This window comes from Anabrus simplex, chromosome 8 (genome assembly GCF_040414725.1).
Source record: "Anabrus simplex isolate iqAnaSimp1 chromosome 8, ASM4041472v1, whole genome shotgun sequence".
NCBI lineage: Eukaryota > Metazoa > Arthropoda > Insecta > Orthoptera > Tettigoniidae > Anabrus > Anabrus simplex.
The window spans coordinates 132,912,070-132,931,482 of NC_090272.1; the positions used below are offsets into that span (position 1 = coordinate 132,912,070).

General features: G+C 39.6%; 1 protein-coding gene across 4 annotated transcripts in view; it reads right to left on the minus strand.

The window, feature by feature from the left end:
* The window catches only part of LOC136878896 (next to BRCA1 gene 1 protein), a 219,112-nt gene extending 201,550 nt beyond the window's left edge, over positions 1-17,562 (minus strand). For 3 of the 4 annotated variants that reach the window (XM_067152487.2, XM_067152486.2, XM_067152483.2), the window contains exons 1-2: positions 17,273-17,562; positions 5,468-5,530 (exon numbers count right to left, since the gene is read on the minus strand). In XM_067152487.2, the coding sequence (XP_067008588.2) occupies positions 5,468-5,530; positions 17,273-17,473 (264 nt within the window). In that variant the 5' untranslated portion in view covers positions 17,474-17,562. The remainder of the gene's footprint in view (positions 1-5,467; positions 5,531-17,272) is intronic. The other variant, XM_067152484.2, reaches the window with a different exon arrangement.
* Positions 17,563-19,413: the final 1,851 nt, after the last annotated feature.

Consider the following 19,413-nt stretch of genomic DNA (forward strand, 5'->3'; position numbering starts at 1 on the left):
CCAGCACGCTAACCATTTAGCCATGGAGCCGGACAACATTTTTAATTTTTTGAGATATAAGTATCTTCACACAAATAATTCAAGTAATTTTGCAATTCATTCACCCCTCTTAAGTGGATTTTCCAAAGACAAAAGATTTCGTGCTTTTTTAGTTTGAAAGAAAATTCCAAATGCAAATTTTCATGTCTGTAACATCTTCAGTTTTTGAGATATGTGCATCCTCGTAAAAGGAATTCATCTCCGTTTTCATCCCCCCTCTACCAAGTTGAATTCCCTCACCCCCCACCCCCACCGGCAAATGCGTGTTTGCCTGTTTCCTTATTTTTAAAGCAGATTCCATATACCAGTTTTCACGTTTTTAACATCTTTAGACTTTTTTGTATGAATATATATATATACATTCTGATACAAATAACTCAACTAATTTTTCAATCTTTCAGTTCCCTCCCCATTAAGGGTCTTTTTGGAAAACCAAAGAATACGTGTTTCCTTATTTTTAAAGGAGATTCCAAATACCAATTTTCACATCTGCAACATGTTAAGTTTTTGAGATATACTGTAGATAAGCTAATTTTAAAAATTCACCCCCTTTTTCAGTTCCCCTTAAGTGGATTTTCCACAAAAAAAAAAAAAATTATGTTTCTTGACTTTTACAGGAAATTCCAAATACCAGTTTTCAAATCTGTAATATGTTACATGTCTGAGATAATTTGCAGATATAGTCTTTTTAAAAATTCATCTCGTTTGTCACTACTATTCACCCCCTATTCATCGGATTATCCAAAAACACAAAAATATGTGTTTCTTTATTTTCAAAGGAGATTCCAAATTTCAATTTTCATGCCTGTAACATCTTTAGTTTTGAGATACAAGTCTCCTCGTGAAAGGTGTTCAACCCCCTTTCCCCTATTTTTCACCCCCTTAATGCGATTTTCCGAAAACAAAAAAATACGTGTTTCTTTATTTTTAAATGAGATCCCAAAAACCAAATTTCATGTCTTTAAACTGTTCAGTTTTCGAGATATAGGTACACTCATTTTCAAAATTCACCCCCCTTTTCACCCGTAGCGACGGAATATCGAAAAATCCACCCTTAGCGAGCACTTACATTGTAATATGAATGTATTCCCCAAAATTTCATTCCTTTATGTCCAGTAGTTTTGGCTCGGCGATGATGAATCAGTCAGTCAGTCAGGACAAGTTATTTTATATACATAGATGATGGCCTAATATCAATAGACTAAAATGAAATAAAATTGAAGTACTAATTTTATATTGTATTGCTTAGGTGGATTACCTATTTGCCTACAATAAATTTAGCCAAATTGACTCTCACCAATTCGATTTAGTATCTCTTCATTAGTGACTGGATCTATCCATCTCACCATCATTCTCCTGTAACACTACATTTTGAAAGCTTCAATTCTCTTTTTTTCTGAACTAGTTATTATCCACATTTCACTTCCATGCAATGCCGTGCTCCAGACGAAAGTCCAAACTGAGCCCAAGTGACGACATGAGTATTATCAATTTTTTTTTTAACAATTGGCTTTAAGTTGCACCGACACACATAGAGTAGTGGGAAGGAAGCAACCATGGCCTTAAGGTACAATCTCAGCATTTGCCTGGTGTAAAAACTGGAAACCACGGAAAACAATCTTCAGGGCTGCCGACAGTGGGGTTCAAACTCACTATCTCCCTCCAGATGCAAGCTCACAGCTGTGCATCCCTAACCGCACATGGCCAACTCACCCGGTACATAAATACTCAACAATAACAAAACTATTTTAGATATGTAATTTTACACACTGATAGGTTTGGATTTAATAATTGAATAACTTTATATCTGTCATCACCAATGCCACTTTGTACGCATGTGGTTTTCCTACAGCACAAGTTAGCTGCTTGAAGACAAGTAATAATCAAATGAAAATACTGCAAATTTATGATGACTCAGCTAGCAAAAATATCTCTTGAAGACAAGTAATAATCAAGTGAAAATACTGCAAAATTTATGATGACTCAGCTAGCAAAAATATCTCAGGTGTTAGACACAAACTCCTTACACAACATAGCCAAACATTTTTCTGTACATAATAGGTACTGAAATATACAGAATAGGTATACAGTGAAACATCTCATTTACGGGCAATGAAGGGATGTAAACATTTTGTCCATATCTGGGAGGTGTCCTTTATTGGGAGGGAGGTTGCCAACAATTCCTAACACTCATTTTGTATACCACCGCTCTTTAAATTAAATACTTTCACTCCAAATAAAATACAAATGAAGAATAAATGGGGGGGGATAAACTAGAGACAGGACAGTTTTTAATATTTGAAAAATGTCACTGAGGGAAGTTGAAAGGACAGGGAAAAAAAAAAAAAAAAAAGGCAGTAAGGCACACCAATTCTAAATGAGTAAAAGGCAGAGGTGCCACCCTTTGAAATGGCTTTTACGTAATCCCTCTCCCCTAACCTCCGAAAAATTTTGGAGTCAAATCCAAAGCACACTCATCCCTTCTGGATAACGACAGGATTGGACTTCACGGTTAGCCCCAACCGTCAGCTGTCCAGAGAATGGTTTTCTGTGGTTTTCCATTCTCCTGCACTAAGGCGAATGCCCTCTGTGCCCTTCCCGACAACAATCTATTCTAAAATATATCCTATTACACAATAAATTTGCATATTACCAGTTAGTTCTGTCATAAAATGTTCTCTGTACCTTGATCCCAGACAGCAGGTGCTTTTGTGTGGGATTTTTCTCGTAGCATCCTTCCCACTGTGAGGACATTTTCACCTTATGAACAATATGCGATTCCAGTTTAGATGTCATTGTTGTAGGCCTGAAGTGCTTCTGTTTGTTTGCTTTTTTCCTATTAACACTGAAAACTCTTTCTGTGGAAGACTTGCTGTCAGGTACACTTAATATTGCAATAATACAACATTACATTTTTCAGCGAAGAATAGCAGAGTAGAGTACCTTCACTCACAATCAATTTCACGAGACTCAAGGATAGCAAAAGGAAGCGATGATGGAATAAGTATTGTTGCCAACTCACAAGCATTGAAACGGAGAGAGTCGAGTACTAATGCTCGAAAAGATTCATTTTTCCTTGTTTCCTTATTTTTTTTCCGTATAAATTATATTTTCGTTATAATGTCGCTTTCCCGTAATAATTTACCCTTCGACCGTAATGCTTTAATTGTGACGGGAAATCCGTAATAATTACGAATAATCCATAACAGTTGGCACCTCTGAAAAGGGTTAATATGGAACAGAGAAGTGCTGCTGAGGTGCAAACAGATTTTATATAATACCTGCTATGTTCCCACACTGGCTTATGCATCAGAGACATGGGTCATGAAGGAAAGAGATAAAAGTATCATAGATGGAGGAATGAAAGAGCAAGAAAGGCAGTGAAAGACGAACCCATAAAAACTAGAACAGAAAGATCAAGGTTACAGTGGTATGGGCATATGCAGAGAATGAATGACTAAAGATTGTTAAGAAGGATGTTTGATATGAGATTGAAAGGAAGAAGACCAAGAAGAAGGCCAAGAGACAGATGGTTGCAGGAATTAAGGAGGGTGTAGAGGCCAGAGGACTCGAATAAAGAGAGATAGGAGAGAACAGAATGTGGGCAGAGAGAAGACTTTGGAGAGGCTTATGTTTAAAATTAAAAGATATAAATTTCACTATGATTGATAGGAGAGAACAGAATGTGGGCAGAGAGAAGACTTTGGAGAGGCTTATGTTTAAAATTAAAAGATACAAATTTCACTATGATTGATCCGTATTGAACTGTGATTACAATAATATTAAAATATTTTATTAAAGGTCCACCTTTTCAATACAAATAATAAAATATTTAAATACTATTGTTGAGGCTTATGTTCTCAAAAGACCTGGTCAAAGGTTGGAAATTGTTCAAGGTGATGATTCTAAAAAAAATCAGTGCTTTAAAACTGAATTAGAATAGGTCAAAACAAGAAGGAATATATCATGCAATTTTATACTTGTTTTAAGATAACTTAAAGTTTACTATATTAATTCATGAATAATGTACAGTACCACAATTACGAAGTACCCAAGTAAGCATACAAACACACCTCAATAACTTTTATGTGGACTGTCAAATGCCATGGCATTTAGATGAAACCACTGACAAGTGAGTGAAAAGAAATATAAAGTTACGGGATGTACTGAACTGATCATGGGAACTAGACATCGGACCCATCAATCAGGTAACATTTTACCATTTTCTTCATTCATCCGCTTCCAGTTAACGGTACTGGAGGGCCAGGTGGCTGGGGTAGCATGTAAAGTACTACTACAGAACCCTTATGGTTTTCTTGTCAATACAGTGCATTTCTGAACAGTCCTCAAAACATTTTTGTAAAACAGAACACAGTACATTAGGACTCAAAATTCCAGTTATGTCCATAATGACAAGATAAAGCAAGTTTCAGGACTCGGAAACAGCAGTCTGTGTCCATGCCTGAGAGTGTCTGTAAATGGGAGTGGATTTTATAATTATTTCTATAATTTAGTTAGGATATAAAAATATCCTATATTTGAGGAGTGTTCATAAAGTGAAATTTAACTGTAAAAGGTTAAATAAACTAAAAGTGAAATACTGAACAATCTTTATGCATCATCCTTAATAACAGTTTAACAAAAAAAAAATAGCAAAGTGGCCCAATGAATGAGGGTAATCCCAAACATAAGGTCTCCTAATTTTTTATAAATACAGAACTCTGTTCGTGTGGCTGTTGGTCACAATACTGTGAAGAGTGTTTCCCATGCTCGCATATAAACATGCACACGCCACGCTGAGGCACTCAGTCTTGGCTTGGCAGCCGTTGAGAATGAAGCTCCCGTTGGATGTTACCACCACATGTGAAGGGCGTGCAGTTATTCGTTTTGTTAACGCAAAAGGTACTGAACCGATTGAAATCCATCGCCAGCTGATGGAAGTGTATGGTGAGTTGTGCATGGATGTCAAAAATGTTCGTAAATGGTGTAGAGAGTTTTCAACCGGTCAGTCTGAAATTCATGACGAACGAACAAAGGAGCGGGAGACCGTCAATTTCCGCCGAGACAGTCGTGAAGGTTGAGCAAATTGTGCGTGAAGATCGGCGGATAACCCTGGATGATCTCTGCACATTGGTTCCTGAGGTTTCCTGAAGCGCCGCTTACAACTTCGTGAACAGCACGGCAGTGAGATGGTATGACATGGGCATACAAAAACTGTCACAGCGTCTATAAAAATGCATCAACCAAAATGGTGATTATGTAGAAAAATAGTTAAATGTTCAAGCTGTAAAATGATGTAAACCATTGTAGAAATAAACAGGTCTATGTATTTATATAAAAATAGGAGACCTTATTTTTGGGATTACCTTTGTACTCATGTATAACTGAGAGCTGCTGATAATATGAAGCAGAACAAAAGTGAAATTACCTCGTCTCCTTCACTGTCCACGTAAGCTACAGATATGTCATCAGTGGTTCCAATATTCTGGCACTGAAAACAAAAGAAAAATGGTAACATTATTTTCCATAAGAAAAACACAAAACAATACATTCAATCTCGCGCGCGCGCGCGCGCGCGCACACACACACACGCACGCACATGCACACACACAGCCCTTGCAACCCACCCCCAATCAATAATCTCTTCATTCTTTTTCAACTATTTATTTTACAAAGGTCGATCAAATATAAACGGGATTTTTGTTCCTGAACATCAACAGCTGGTAGGACTGGCCTGTGCTTCTGCTATGCTTAGGCGGGACTGCTAGGAGTGGGGAGAGCGTGCTGTTAGATATTTCCTGCCGTTTCGTCAGCCACGCTTACGATGTTGGAGCAACTGGTGCACCCCTCCACTGCGCAACACATAATTATAAAATTTCTTGCTTGTAAAGGAGTTACAGCAGTGGAAATTTGCCAGAGATTGACTACACAGTTCGGTGATCAAACATTGTCAAGGACGCGTGTGTTTGCCTGGCATAAAAATTTCAACGAAGGACGAGAACGTGTGGAAAATCAGCAACACGATCGCCGTCCTCGGACGAGCATACAGACGAAAACATTTGTGTGGTAAAAGACATTAGTGACGATGACTGACGAGCAAGAGTAACAGAAATTGCAGAACAAGTCGGAATCAGTTATGGGAGCTGTCAAGCAATCATCACAAACTACCTAGAGCTCCGTAAAGCATCTTCCAGATGGGTCCCTATCCTTTTGACCAAAAACCTGAAGGCGAGACGTTTGGAGGTCTGTCAGAGGCTTGCAGCAAGGTTTGCGGAAGAAGGTGATGTATTTCTGAGTCGGATCGTCACCTGCAACGAAACATGGGTCCACCACTACACTCCCGAATCCAAACAAGCCAGTAAGGAGTGGCAGAGGAAAGGGGAGGCAGCACCAACGAAAGTCACAACTCGACTGTCAGTTGGCAAGGTTCTTGCAACCATTTTTTTTGATCGGCGAGGAATTTTGCCAATTTATTTTTTTACATGAGCGACTCACAATCAATGCTGCTTACTACTGCGAGCTGTTGAACAAGGCCAGGGTTGCATATCACCGCAAAAGACGAGACCAACCGATCTGACAGGTCACCCTCCTCCACGACAATGCGCGGCAACATACTGCAGCTCTAACTGTCTGCAAGCTACAGGAAATGCACTGGACTACCCTTGATCAACCTCCTTACAGCCCAGTCTTATCGCCCTGTGATTTCCATTTGTTCAGACCGCTTGAAGAAGCTCTAGGAGGGCAACGATTTGAAGATGACTAGAGTGTGGAAGACTTCGTGCGCAACTGGCTGGTGACAAGACCCTGTTCTTTTTATGATGAGGCACCAAAAAGCTGCCCATATGCTGGAACAAATGCATTTCCTAAGCAGGAAACTATGTGGAAAAATAAATTGTAATTATCTTCCGTTTTTCAATAAATGAATTTACAAAATAAAATCGTTTATATCTGATCCGCCTTCGTACGTCCCACTAACTACTTTTACGGTTTTCAGAGACGCCGAAATTTTCTCCCACAGCAGTTCTTTTACGTGCCGGTAAATCTGCCGACACAAGGCTGATGTATCTGAGCACCTTCAAATACCACCAGACTGAGCCAGGATCGAACCTCCCAAGCTGGGGCCAGAAGGCCAGCGACTCAACTGTCTGAGCAACTCAGGTATGAATTCAATTTCATCATTGCTCTCTTGACAAAACAGTATTCTTGATTATTAGATGGCTCATTAAGTATCATTATACTGGAGGACGCCATTCATGTTGCCATTTTTGAATGGATGTCCAATGTTTTTCTAAGCAGCAAGTTAAGAAAATAGAAAATTACAAAGTTGTCAGACTGATGATAAGCTGGGAACCAAAACAAGCTCATCGAGGGCTGAGATGAAATGGATGTAGAAAGAACTGAAGAGGAGAAAGTCATTTATTTGAAGATGTGATCATTCTCCTTGTCCTTTCATATTTTCATGTTTGTCCTTGTATGCATATTTTATTGCTAACAAACCTCTCTCTACACTGAACTGTCACTATGCTTATCCATGTATTCCTTTTCATGTTAATAATAATAATAATAATAATAATAATAATAATGTTATTGGTTTTATATCCCACTAACTACTTTTGACAGTTTTCAGAGATGCCGAGGTGCCAGAATTTGGTCCCACAGGAGTTCTTTTACATGACAGTAAATCTACCGACATGAGGCTGACGGATTTGAGCACTTTGAAATACCACCAGACTGAGCCTGATTGAACCTGCCAAGTTGGGGTCAGAGACCAGCACCTCAACCAACTGAGCCAGTGCCACTCAGCCGTCCTTTCCATGTTTTAACTCTGTGACATACCTGCCAACTTTACAAAACCAAAAATTAGGAGATTTTGCTATGAAAATCAGGAAAAATCAGAGATACAATTGGTCAAAACTGCTTATTCTACATGTCTTGCACAATGCAGTACTTGATGATGCTTGTTGTTTAAAGGGGCCTAACATTGAAGGTCATCGGCCCCCAATACAGTACTACTTATTGTCTCAAAGCCCGACTATTGCTATACGAGGCTACAAGACTAAAAATTACACATCTCTATTCCGTCACAGGAAGTATGTGAGTGAGACGATCAGTCTCTGATAAGCCTACTGAAAATAGTGTGAATTCATCCTCCACATGGGTGAATCAGTCATGCACTTAGATGCCATTACTTAGCAAATGCATAGATTACTATATTGCATCAAGCGTCCGCGCAAATATGTGAAGCGCAATGCTATTTGGATCATATAACTAGCTGATGTACTTCTGTTTTGCCACGGAATTCTCAGAAAGACTGTACTTATAGTTTTTCCAACTGAAGTCAACATAGGTCATTACTAACGCGTCAGTACGAATGTTGCGATTAAAAGCAATGCTGTAATATGAAATATTCGATACCGTAAAAAACAGCACATTTTCTCACTTTTAACGAAAAGTACTATGGTACCAATATAAATGGTCCATTATTGGACATCATAAATTTTCCAGCTAACTCATTCCTGGTTGCCAGCATTTTGCCCCCATGTGCTAAGTTGGGCTCCTCAGTTGGTAAATAGCACACCCACCAAGACGCATGGCTAGTGCATACTGTGGAGGCCTCTGCATAGGCTACTTGGCACCACCAGCAACATCTATATCATCTGATGGCCAGGCAGGCATCAATTTTTGGTAATGAGACAAAGTCTCTCGTAGTGCATTGGCACTGCCGATGGCTCCAGTGGTCAAGCAATTTTGTATTCATAATTTTCAGTGAGTTTGAGGATTCAACCTCACTTGACAGAAATGGCTCTAACAGTGGGGTTAGAACTTGCATACCTGTGACAGCACTCAACTAGTATTTTACTACTCAAGAAATAAACATTCAATACCTTCATGAATTAATGTTACATTTTGTGGAATTTTGTTATGCAATTGGATCTATTCAGAGAAATATTGGACAGCTCTTTCCTCCTACTTGTCCAGAAAATCTGATGTGATAGTTTCTTCAGTAATAAAAGTTTCCTTTAATGCAATGAGTACAATAAAACACTATTCAAATATCCATTATCAGGCTGTTCAATTTGAGTAGCCCTACAACTTTTAACAGTCACTTACCTTAGCATAGGAGAACTTAATTTACACAAAGGTAGGCCTATATTTATTCTTAGTATAATAAACATTTAATATTAGTGGTGAACAAAATCATTCAGCAGCAGTTTCAAGAAATTAAACATTGGAGAGTAAGTGTGGTTAGGAGTTAAGTGTGGTCAAAGTTAACAATATTCAGTGTTATCAACTAGATAATGTTAAAAAGAGTACAAATGGAAAAGCTGAACACTCAAAAGATCAAATTATTCAATGGCTGATTTTAAAAACTTTCACACAAGGTAAATTGGTAAAATTCTGTAACAATACTCACAAAAATATATATATCTTTAAAATCTACTATACAATGATAGGGGTATTTCTCATCCACTTGCAAATTAACACACAGTAATACAGGGTCTCTCTTATAAATCCAGACCGAACGCACGATGTTTGTACTCTGGGCTATGGCAGCTGCAGTATGGGAGGCACATGCATAGTTCTTGACCTTGCAAGCAGCATGGACGTGTTCGACCTGACAAGCATGTGTCGCCAGTCTGAATCTCAGCTGTTAACATGGCGAGACAGTTAGCATTGCAACACCGTATTTTCGTATGTAAAAGTTCTGGTTTCATCTTAATGGTCGTGTGAACAGTCATAACTCTCGGTACTGGGGTGCAGAAAATCCTAACAGTGTTTATGATGTCCCTCATTATGATAGGAAGATTGGTGTTTGGTGTTCTGTTAGTGCAAGACGAATAATTGGGCCTACTTTTTTTTTTGTGACAACAATAAATGCAGAGAGGATCCAAGATGATATTTTGATGCTGTTCTTCCATAAGTTAACGGAAGAAGAAGAATCGCGTGGATGGTTTCAACAAGATTCAGCCCTTTCTCATACAGCAGAAGATTCCCTTCTTACAATCTCGGAAGTGTTTGCACACAGAGTGATCAGTGCCAGTCTATTTCCCCCTTGTTCTCCAGATTTAACTGCGCGTGATTTTTACTTGTGGGGTAACCTGAAAGAAAAAGTGTATCGAACAAATCCTCACACACTGGAAGAACTGAAAGAAAACGTTACAAATGAAATCAGAAATATTACAGTGGCAGAACTCGCTTGCACCAGCCAGAATATGGTTACCAGATACAATGCCTGTATAACCTAGGAAGGACAACACTTCCAGCATCTTTTATAAGGGAAGAGTTCATATAAGATTGTGTACACGCTGAAAGCAGGGCGGCAGTGGGCAATATAAGTTCGGCTGAGGCAGCCGCCGAAGTACAGTGTAGAAACACTGTGAGTTTGGTCCGAGTTTATACAAGAGACTTGTATTTGCCTAAACCGGAATGTGTGACAATTCTGGTTTCTTGTTTTTACAAAGGGTTGTGTTTTAAAACGGTACTGTATTACTGCAACTTCAAAATGAAAAAAATGAAAAAAAAAAATTGTTAGTTCTACTTTCAACGGCACTGTCATGACTTCATGGTTCATGGTGTGGGTTACTGTAGTCACATCCTAGTTTGTGAACCATGGGCAATGGCTGAGTGGCCTAGTGAGTGATCCTGAGAGTAGGGATACCAGTTGCTACAGAATGGGAGTGGGCATCTTGAGCATATTCTGAGTCATGGCCCTCCTTGTGCTCGGGCGGCTAGGACTATACAATCAACCGGTGGTCCCTCACCCGTTAGAGGAGAGATCCTCACTTAGACTATGTGAAAGTAGGGTAGCAACCTGTTTCATGAATTTAACGAGCTCAGAAAATTTTAAGCAAACTTTGGACCTATGGGAGTAACGTAGACCCACGCCCATTAGACAGGCCAGGGACTCTTTGGAAACAACTTGGCAAACGAAATGGAATTCGATGGGAGCTATCAATAATAATGGGGCTTATGGGAGAAAAAGTAGAACTGGCTGAGTCAGCAAAGAGGTTGCATATGGATGTGCTAGGAGTAAGTGATATTTAGGAAAGGGGAGATAACAAGGAAGAGATAGGAGAGTACAAAGTGTACTTGATGGGTGTTAAAAAGGGAAGGACAGAGTATGGGGTAGGACTGTTCATCAGAAATACTAAAGCACGCAACATAGTTTCTGTTAGGCACTCAAATAAGCGAATGATGAGGGTAGATTTGGCAGTTGGAGGAATTAGGATGAAAATTGTCTCAGTGTATTCACCATGTGAGAGTGCAGATGAGAATGAAGTTGACAAGTTTTATGAAGCATTGAGTGATATCGTAGTCAGAGTGAACAGCGAGGCGAGGATAGGATAGTGCTAATGGCTGATTTCAATGCGAGAGTTGGAAATAGAACCGAAGGATACAAAAGGGTGATTGGTAAATGGGGGGAAGATATGGAAGCTAATAGGAATGGGAAGTGTTTGCTGGACTTCTGTGCTATAGCTCATTCCACGTTAAGAAAACAGTATTGTTCTTATGGACCTACAAGAATTGAACACCCCCCCCCTCCAAGATACCCATAATTCCTCGTGATTAAGGGATATTATACTGTACTTTCTAATGTATTATGAAAGACAGATAAAAGGGATGAGGTACTTTTTCCCTTGAGTTATTTAAATAACTACATAACATTTTCTCTTTCATAAATATATTCATAGGGAGGGAGCACACTGGCAGAAATAGCCATTGCCTCGTTGCCTTCCTTCGTTTTCCTTCTGTGTTGTTCCGGTACAAGCATCGCGTAGTCCCTCACTCTATGAACCGCCGGCAGCTCACTTACAGTATTCATTTGTTGCGTGTGTGCTTTTAGGCTTTAAATCAGTGTGTACTTGTCTTGTGTTGAGAGAGAGTTGGTTGTATATTGCATGTTATTTGTGTGTATTCTATTATTTTCATAATGTATAGAAGCTGTTACTGAAGATTTAGGTGTTGTGGTGTGCAGCGGTACGTCATGGTATAACTAATAATGTTATTTGCTTTACATCACACTGACTACTATTTTAAGCTTTTCGGAGATGCCGGGGTGCCAGAATTTAGTCCCGCAGGAGCTCTTTCACGTGCCAGTAAATCTACCGACACGAGGCTGACGTATTTGAGCACCTGTGGTGGTGGTATCCTCATATGGAGACTGTTCACATGGGATGAAAATGACCCTGGTACATATAACAACGTCCCTCACCAGCAAACCAGGAACCTGTTGGCAGATCATGTTCACCCTTTTGTTTGACTCTAGCACCCTGCAGGCAACTTGTATCTACAGCAAGGCCATAGCCTTAATCAAGTAAAAGCCCCAGCATTTGCATGGTATCAAAACAGGAAACCACGGAAAACCATCTTAAGAGCTGGTGATGACGGGATTCAAACCCTCTCTGAATGGAAGCTCACAGCTACACAACCCTAACCGCACGGCCAAATCACTCACTTGTGAAGATGGTTGCCTGGCCCCCGATGAGTCCCAATCTCAATTCCATTCAGCACATCTGTAGTGATGTTGAAAGGGATGTGCCTGCCCTGGACTCTGTTCAGATATATATACAGGGTCTTTATTTATGCTTGGCAGGGACTTTATTGCTCGAACTTGGCTGGCGATGACAGTCCGCTACCGGCCGCTGGCACGCGCGGTATCCGACACTTCTGCAGTTCCTGAGAGCTGAGCTCCGAGATAGTAGGGTGTTCAATAAAGCTACTGCGTATTGTATGTTGTATTGTATAGTGTTTTAATGTGATTGTGTATAGTGCTCTAATGTATGCGAAATATTCGTTACGCGAACGTGTATATCTGTACAATACTTACATTAAGTGCAAAAAATCGTGCGCTAAGACAAGACAAAAGTTTCGAGCGAAATTTCCAGGGAAACCCATTCCTATCAATCGGACAATAAAACAACTGGCTAAGAGATTCAAACCTACAGGTTCAGTAAACAATAAAAATAGGCATAAAGGTCGTTATCTCCTTACTGAAACGTGCTTGGTACGAGGATCATAAGTAAAAATCTGTGGCCCCCTCGTAACCCAGATTTAACAGCATGCGCTTTTTATTTGTGGGGAATGTTAAAAAAATGTAGTTTATGGGAACAACCCTCACACACTAGATGAACTTAAAGACAATGTAAGAGTTGCAATTGCATCCATCAGTGCTGAAGAACTTGGTAGAGTAACCGAAAACTTCATTAGGAGATGCAGATTATTTTGGCAGCGCCGCATGGGGAACATTTTCATCATAAACTGTAAAAATGGTGAGTAAAATGCATGATAATGATTTTTGAGCATAACCTGCAAACATGGTGAGTAAAATGCATCATAATGATTTTGAGCACCGTATTCTGCCGGACATACGCATGTGCGGTAGCCGGCAACTGAAGCGTCACTGGCGGCCAAGCTCGAGCGAGAACGTCCCTGCCAAGCATAAATAAAGACCCTGTATATAGGCCTACTCATATAAAAAAATTACCAGAAATTGTGCATAACATTTTCAATAGGTACATCCCGAATGAAGTGCCAGTGCCACTGGCTGAAATTCATTAAATACCAGCTGATGTACCCGTGCTTCGCTACAGAATTCTACATTGTATACAGAATTCTAGGTTAGGCAGTGTACACGTTGTGAGTAAGATTGTATTAAATTGCATAGCTCTTAACGTTACCCTTAAAAACACGATGGGGAAGTCACCAAAGGTCTTTTCTCATGGGAAGACTGGGTTAGGAAATTTTCATTGTAATGGTAGGCCCTCTTGTCTACCATCAGTCACAATCTAGTTGAGGAGTTTTCATTATAATGGCAGACACTCACTCAATACCTGCCCTTTTTACATACTAAGAAAGGCAGTCTTAGTGGTTTTCCCAAATGAAATCAACATAGTCATTACAATGACGTCAGTAGGAATGTCGCTATTAAAAGCAATGCCATCCTAAGAAATACTTGACTAAATGAAAAACCGCACATTTTCTCACATTTAACAAACAGTACTACCCTGCCGATCTAACAGTCCAAAGTTCCAGAGCTGGAATGATCAGGCCACAGACAGCTGTGAGCCGTGAACACACTTTAATTTTTTTGGGGGGAGGGCAAATAGGATAGAGCCCCAGGGCAAAAACTATGCCCCACCGGACGAGTTGGCCGTGCGGTTAGAGGCGCGCGGCTGTGAGCTTGCATCCGGGAGATAGTGGGTTCGAATCCCACTGTTGGCAGCCCTGAAAATGGTTTCCCGTGGTTCCCAATTTTCACACCAGGCAAATGCTGGGGCTGTACCTTGATTAAGGCCACGGCTGCTTCCTTCCAACTCCTAGGTCTTTCCTATCTCGTCGTCGCTATAAGACCTATCTGTGTTGGTGCGACGTAAAGCCACTAGAAAAAAAAAACTATGCCCCTTTACTCATGTGTTTAAAAGGAGTGCCCGACGAGTCGGAAAATTTCAGTTTACTACATTAGCAGGGGGAAAAATCTCTGACTTGGAGGCAAATTTTTCCTCCAAGCCAGAGGAGAAACCCCCTCTTCGCTGCTAATTTGGAATAAAATGAATGTAGAATTTAATTAAAGTGGAAAGGAAGAAGCATTTCTTAACGGCTCTTTACAGGGTTAAATTTTGAGTTATTTAGTGAATTGTGATGCTATAATTAGGAATAAGCCGAAATTGTAATTCTAGTCATAAGTGAGCCTCTGCCATTATTCTGTTAAGTGTGCACAATGATCATTCCAATCAGCACGTCAGAGTAGGGATTGAATAGGTGGAATGCTATGATGAACCAGTGTGTTACGTACCACCAGTATCAGAAAATGTATGAATGAGAGGAATGGCATGTTAAAGAAGAACGTTATCTAACTCCCCAGCTATATCTCGCCCATATTCAAGCAGGCTGTTATACTCGGTACGCAGCAGTAATCCATCTATCAGAGATGAGTGGCAGCATAAGAGAAAAAGAATATCACAACAAACAATGGTCAATGTAATGTTATTATTGATCAATTTTATGAGCTTTCGATATTGTAGGCCTTCACATTTAGTTTTCTTCCGAATCTGAAATACCACTCTTATCATAGTCGGTACGGTAAAACTGAATAAAACATAAATGATCAGAAATTGTATTCTCTAAAACTTTTGTTATGTAGTACTTTTTCACAGGACCAATAACATAGGTCTTTAAAAATTAAATTTTACGCACCTTCACCAAAACTATCATTTTGTCCAGGGTGAATAAAATTGTTTATAGCTCAGACTGTAGTATCTTATTACCCTACTCTATATACTGATTTTCATTAAATTCTTCTCAACCATTTTTTTGTGGCTCGGAGTTGACATGGACTTAGCAACAAAAATACAAATTCATGAATATCTCTGTTATCATAGCGGGTACGGTAAAAATGTATAAGACATAAATGATCAGAAATTTAATTCTATATAAGCCTAACCTTACTTATATAGCATTTATAGGTAGGACCACTAATAACATAAATATCTGATAATTAAATTTTAGGCCTACCCCTAAACTACCATTTCACTCAGCGTGAATAAAGTGATATATATAGGCCTAGCTTAGATTTTAGAGGCTCATTCCCCGACTTCACAGACTGATTTTCATGAAATTCTTTTCAGACGTTTTACGTAATGCGCGTACATACATCAGACAGAAATTATGGGAAATTAAAAAGTGCATTTCCTTGTTACCGTGGACATGACCAATACAGAAATACCATTCTGTTTTAAATTCTGAGTAATGTACAGATAAAACTGTTTTTTAAATATATATATATATAGATTACATTACTCCCAGAACTCAACTCTGATTTTATAACTGCCAACAACAAAACAATAAAAACTCCTTTGCTGTGGGGCAATGGTCTGACACGAAACGCACTCCTTTCGAGAGGTTGTCCACACTATGCATAGCCTACATGATGTGCCAGACCAATGGTTTTTGTTAATTATCCACAACATGTGTAGGTCAATAATTAATTTACACACCTTTGAGTATTTAGTCAACAATTTGGTATCATGTGAGGAAGTAAGGTATGCCTAAGTGACTAGGTCGAAGAGAACATGATCATGTGCAGCACGCTCTACGAGTTTTGGTTGAGGGGACATTGTCATAGATTTAGACAAATGTAATCATTAAAGGAAATTGTCTTTGTTTCCAGAATACTATGAATTTTGCAGAGTAAAAAACACTTCTAAAGACTGGGAGATTTGTGTGTAAGCAGGGAACTGTGATTGATTTATGAACAAATTAAAAGGTGCAATATTTTGATCAAATCTGACAATCATATACACCAAACAAAGAACCTTGAAACTGATTAATATTAGTAAACTCAATATTTCAAGAAGAGAACAAGAACAGACTAATTAGTAAAATCGACAATTTTTTATGCATACTGGTATAATTTAAAAAAAGGAATGTAGGCCTAAAGAAAGAAAATAAATCTGAAAAATTATTGTACACTTAGCCAGATATGAAAAGTGAGCACCTGACATAAAGCTTCACATTATGAAACCTGAGAACCTGACGAGCATAATTAGGAATTCTAAAAACTAAGTACCAAAAATGTAGCCCTCATGAATGCATTCCTCAAAGAAACCACAACAGCTACTGCAGACAATAAGACAGTAAAACAGAAATCTTTTATTTTGTCTTGAGTTCATATCGATTTAGTGCAGGTTTTCAGTATGTGAGATAATAAAACAAGAGATTAACATACAAAGTATCAGAAGAAGGGAATCTATAGCCCACATGGATATTCATGGCTTGTAACAAATGGACCACCCAAAAGTACCAATTTGATCACAAAATGTATAATAGAGGACAGCTGCCCTGTTGTACTTCCTCTTATAACAATAATCATCATTACCACCTGATGGCATGACAACAAAGATGTTTCACGAAATAACTGTAGGTTAACACAAACTGACAGGTCCAGTTGTTATCCTAAAGAACCATGCATAGTGTATTTCTATAAAATACGGTACTTGAATTTTAAGGTTAAAGTGCAAAACACTTCACACGGATAGGACCACACTTACGAAACCTCTTGTCAACATTTAACCTAGTTCACGAGTTAATGCAACGAGAGGCCTGTCATAATTGACAGCAGGGTGAGATCACATATGATCCCCATAAACAAAGTATGACGTTTCCATTCACATAATACTGATGACAGTCATACAATCTCATCATGCCGTACTTAGTATTCCTAGACCACACTTACCACCAAAGAACCCCCTATTTGGTTTTCTTCTGGATTACAAATCATTACCAGGTATGTCTTGAAAGTCTTCCAATCCAGAGTTGAATCTTCGGGATCCCACAGCCCAATGCTCGTAACATCTTCTCTACGTCCTACGACTCCAGTTTTCTTTTTCCACTGTACCTCAAACCTGATTCCAGCCGATTCCATCTCATTAGACATAAGAGTCGCATCAAATGATTAGCATACAGCCTTGAATTAATCCACTGAAATTTACGCCAGATCAATAGCCATTTTATTTACATCCGCATCACAACAGTTTCACGAAAATAATAATAATAAAAACAAAGATTCAGTACGCGTCACGTGATTCGTATTCTTCCGACAAGAAAAATAAAACCTCGTGTCAAGTAAATGAGATGTGTAATAACTGTTTAAAAACAAATATTATATTGTCAGTAGTTCTGCGTGCATCAAAAATATCTGATCGATTAATCCCATAATGCATCGTTCATCAGTTGTTACCGACTTGTCATGCGAAAAGTTAAATCCCGAACCATGATCCGGCACATCACCTACTCCCAAAACTCCTACTTTATTGTTTTTAGTTTTTGTATTAGATGTAGAACATTTTCATGCCTTGAATTTTATACAGTCGTTTAAATGGTATAATTATAATAACGTGAGAACATGTATAGTAATATTGTAGAAATAATTTGATTATTTTTCTTTCCTAGACCTCGAAGAGGGTATGATGCATGGGGATTTCCCTCTTTAATTAAATAATCACCACCACCCCCCTCCCCCTCCGATAAAGTAATAATTTGATTATTATTTTCACTGGATAAAGTGTTTGTCCTTTACATGTAGTTTCTTTAACATAGGCCTACATTGGTAACATTGCTTGAAAATGATCACGGAGAAAATGTGTACCGGTACGCTATTTATTATAAGTTAATGTGGTAACTTATGCCAAAAGGTGTAATAAATTTAACTATTATAACGGGTACCAGCACATTGCAAGAAGTTACGTTGTATGATAATTAGTGTCATGAAACACAAACAGAAAGAAAGATGATTTCTCACAAAAGAGTAGCGTTACGAAAATGTTGGAAAGTCTGGACTGGGAAACATGGGACGGAGGAGCTCTACACAGCTCTGGTTCACATCTCATCTCTACAAGTGGACTCTAATCTTCCCACAGCAACGTCTCTTCTTTTTTTTTTTTTTTTTTTTTTTTTTTTTGTCGGTCGGGTGACGCCACAACTATACCTACTGCACCCTTCCGACGGCAATCAAGCATATACGCTGGCACCAAGTAGGAAGTCGGTCTCCCCAACATGTACACCCTTATCGTCCGTGATGTTAATCCTGCTCTCTCCAATGACGACATCTACACGGAACTCCGTTCAACAGCTATCCATACCGCCTCCAGACTCTACGCCGGACCAGACCCATCGCCTGATGTACTCCTGTATGTTCCTTCTTCCGACGACTACTTCAACCTTCTAGATAATGGAGCATTCATTCACCGCCGCCTCCATCGAGTCGAAGCTACTCCTCCGAACATCATGGCTCAACTACTCCTCGAAGCACCTGATACGCCTGTCACAGCCGATTCGTCTGTAGCAACCGCGCCACCTCCATCTACAACACTGTTCCATCCTTCGTCGTCTAGCTACACCACCACCACCACAACCACTACCACTTTTGCTCACACCTCCTCCAACATTCCTATAACCACTTCAGTTATGTCCCATCCTTTCCCCCTTATGACGTCTCCTCTCCTCATCTTCCCCACCACTGACCAACTTCGTCCCGAGTGCACCTCACTTCAGCCACCGGCCGAGGGAAATGCCACCGAAGCGCCTGCAGATACAGCCCGTCCACCGTCGTCACCGCCGCCGTCCGACAGCCCTACAACCTACAGTTGCGTCGTTTGCGGTGTGGACCCTAGCATGTCATCTGAAGACATCGTCCATGAACTCCGACAAGCATGATTACCAGTGCGCCGAGCGTTCCGGATCTTCAACGTAGATGGACCCACGTATTTAATAAGACTCCACCTTCCTACACTCCACGACGCTCAGCGACTTATCCAACATGGTATACAGCTCTACGGCCGCCACCACCGGGTTGAACAGTCTCGTTCTCCTCCTCAA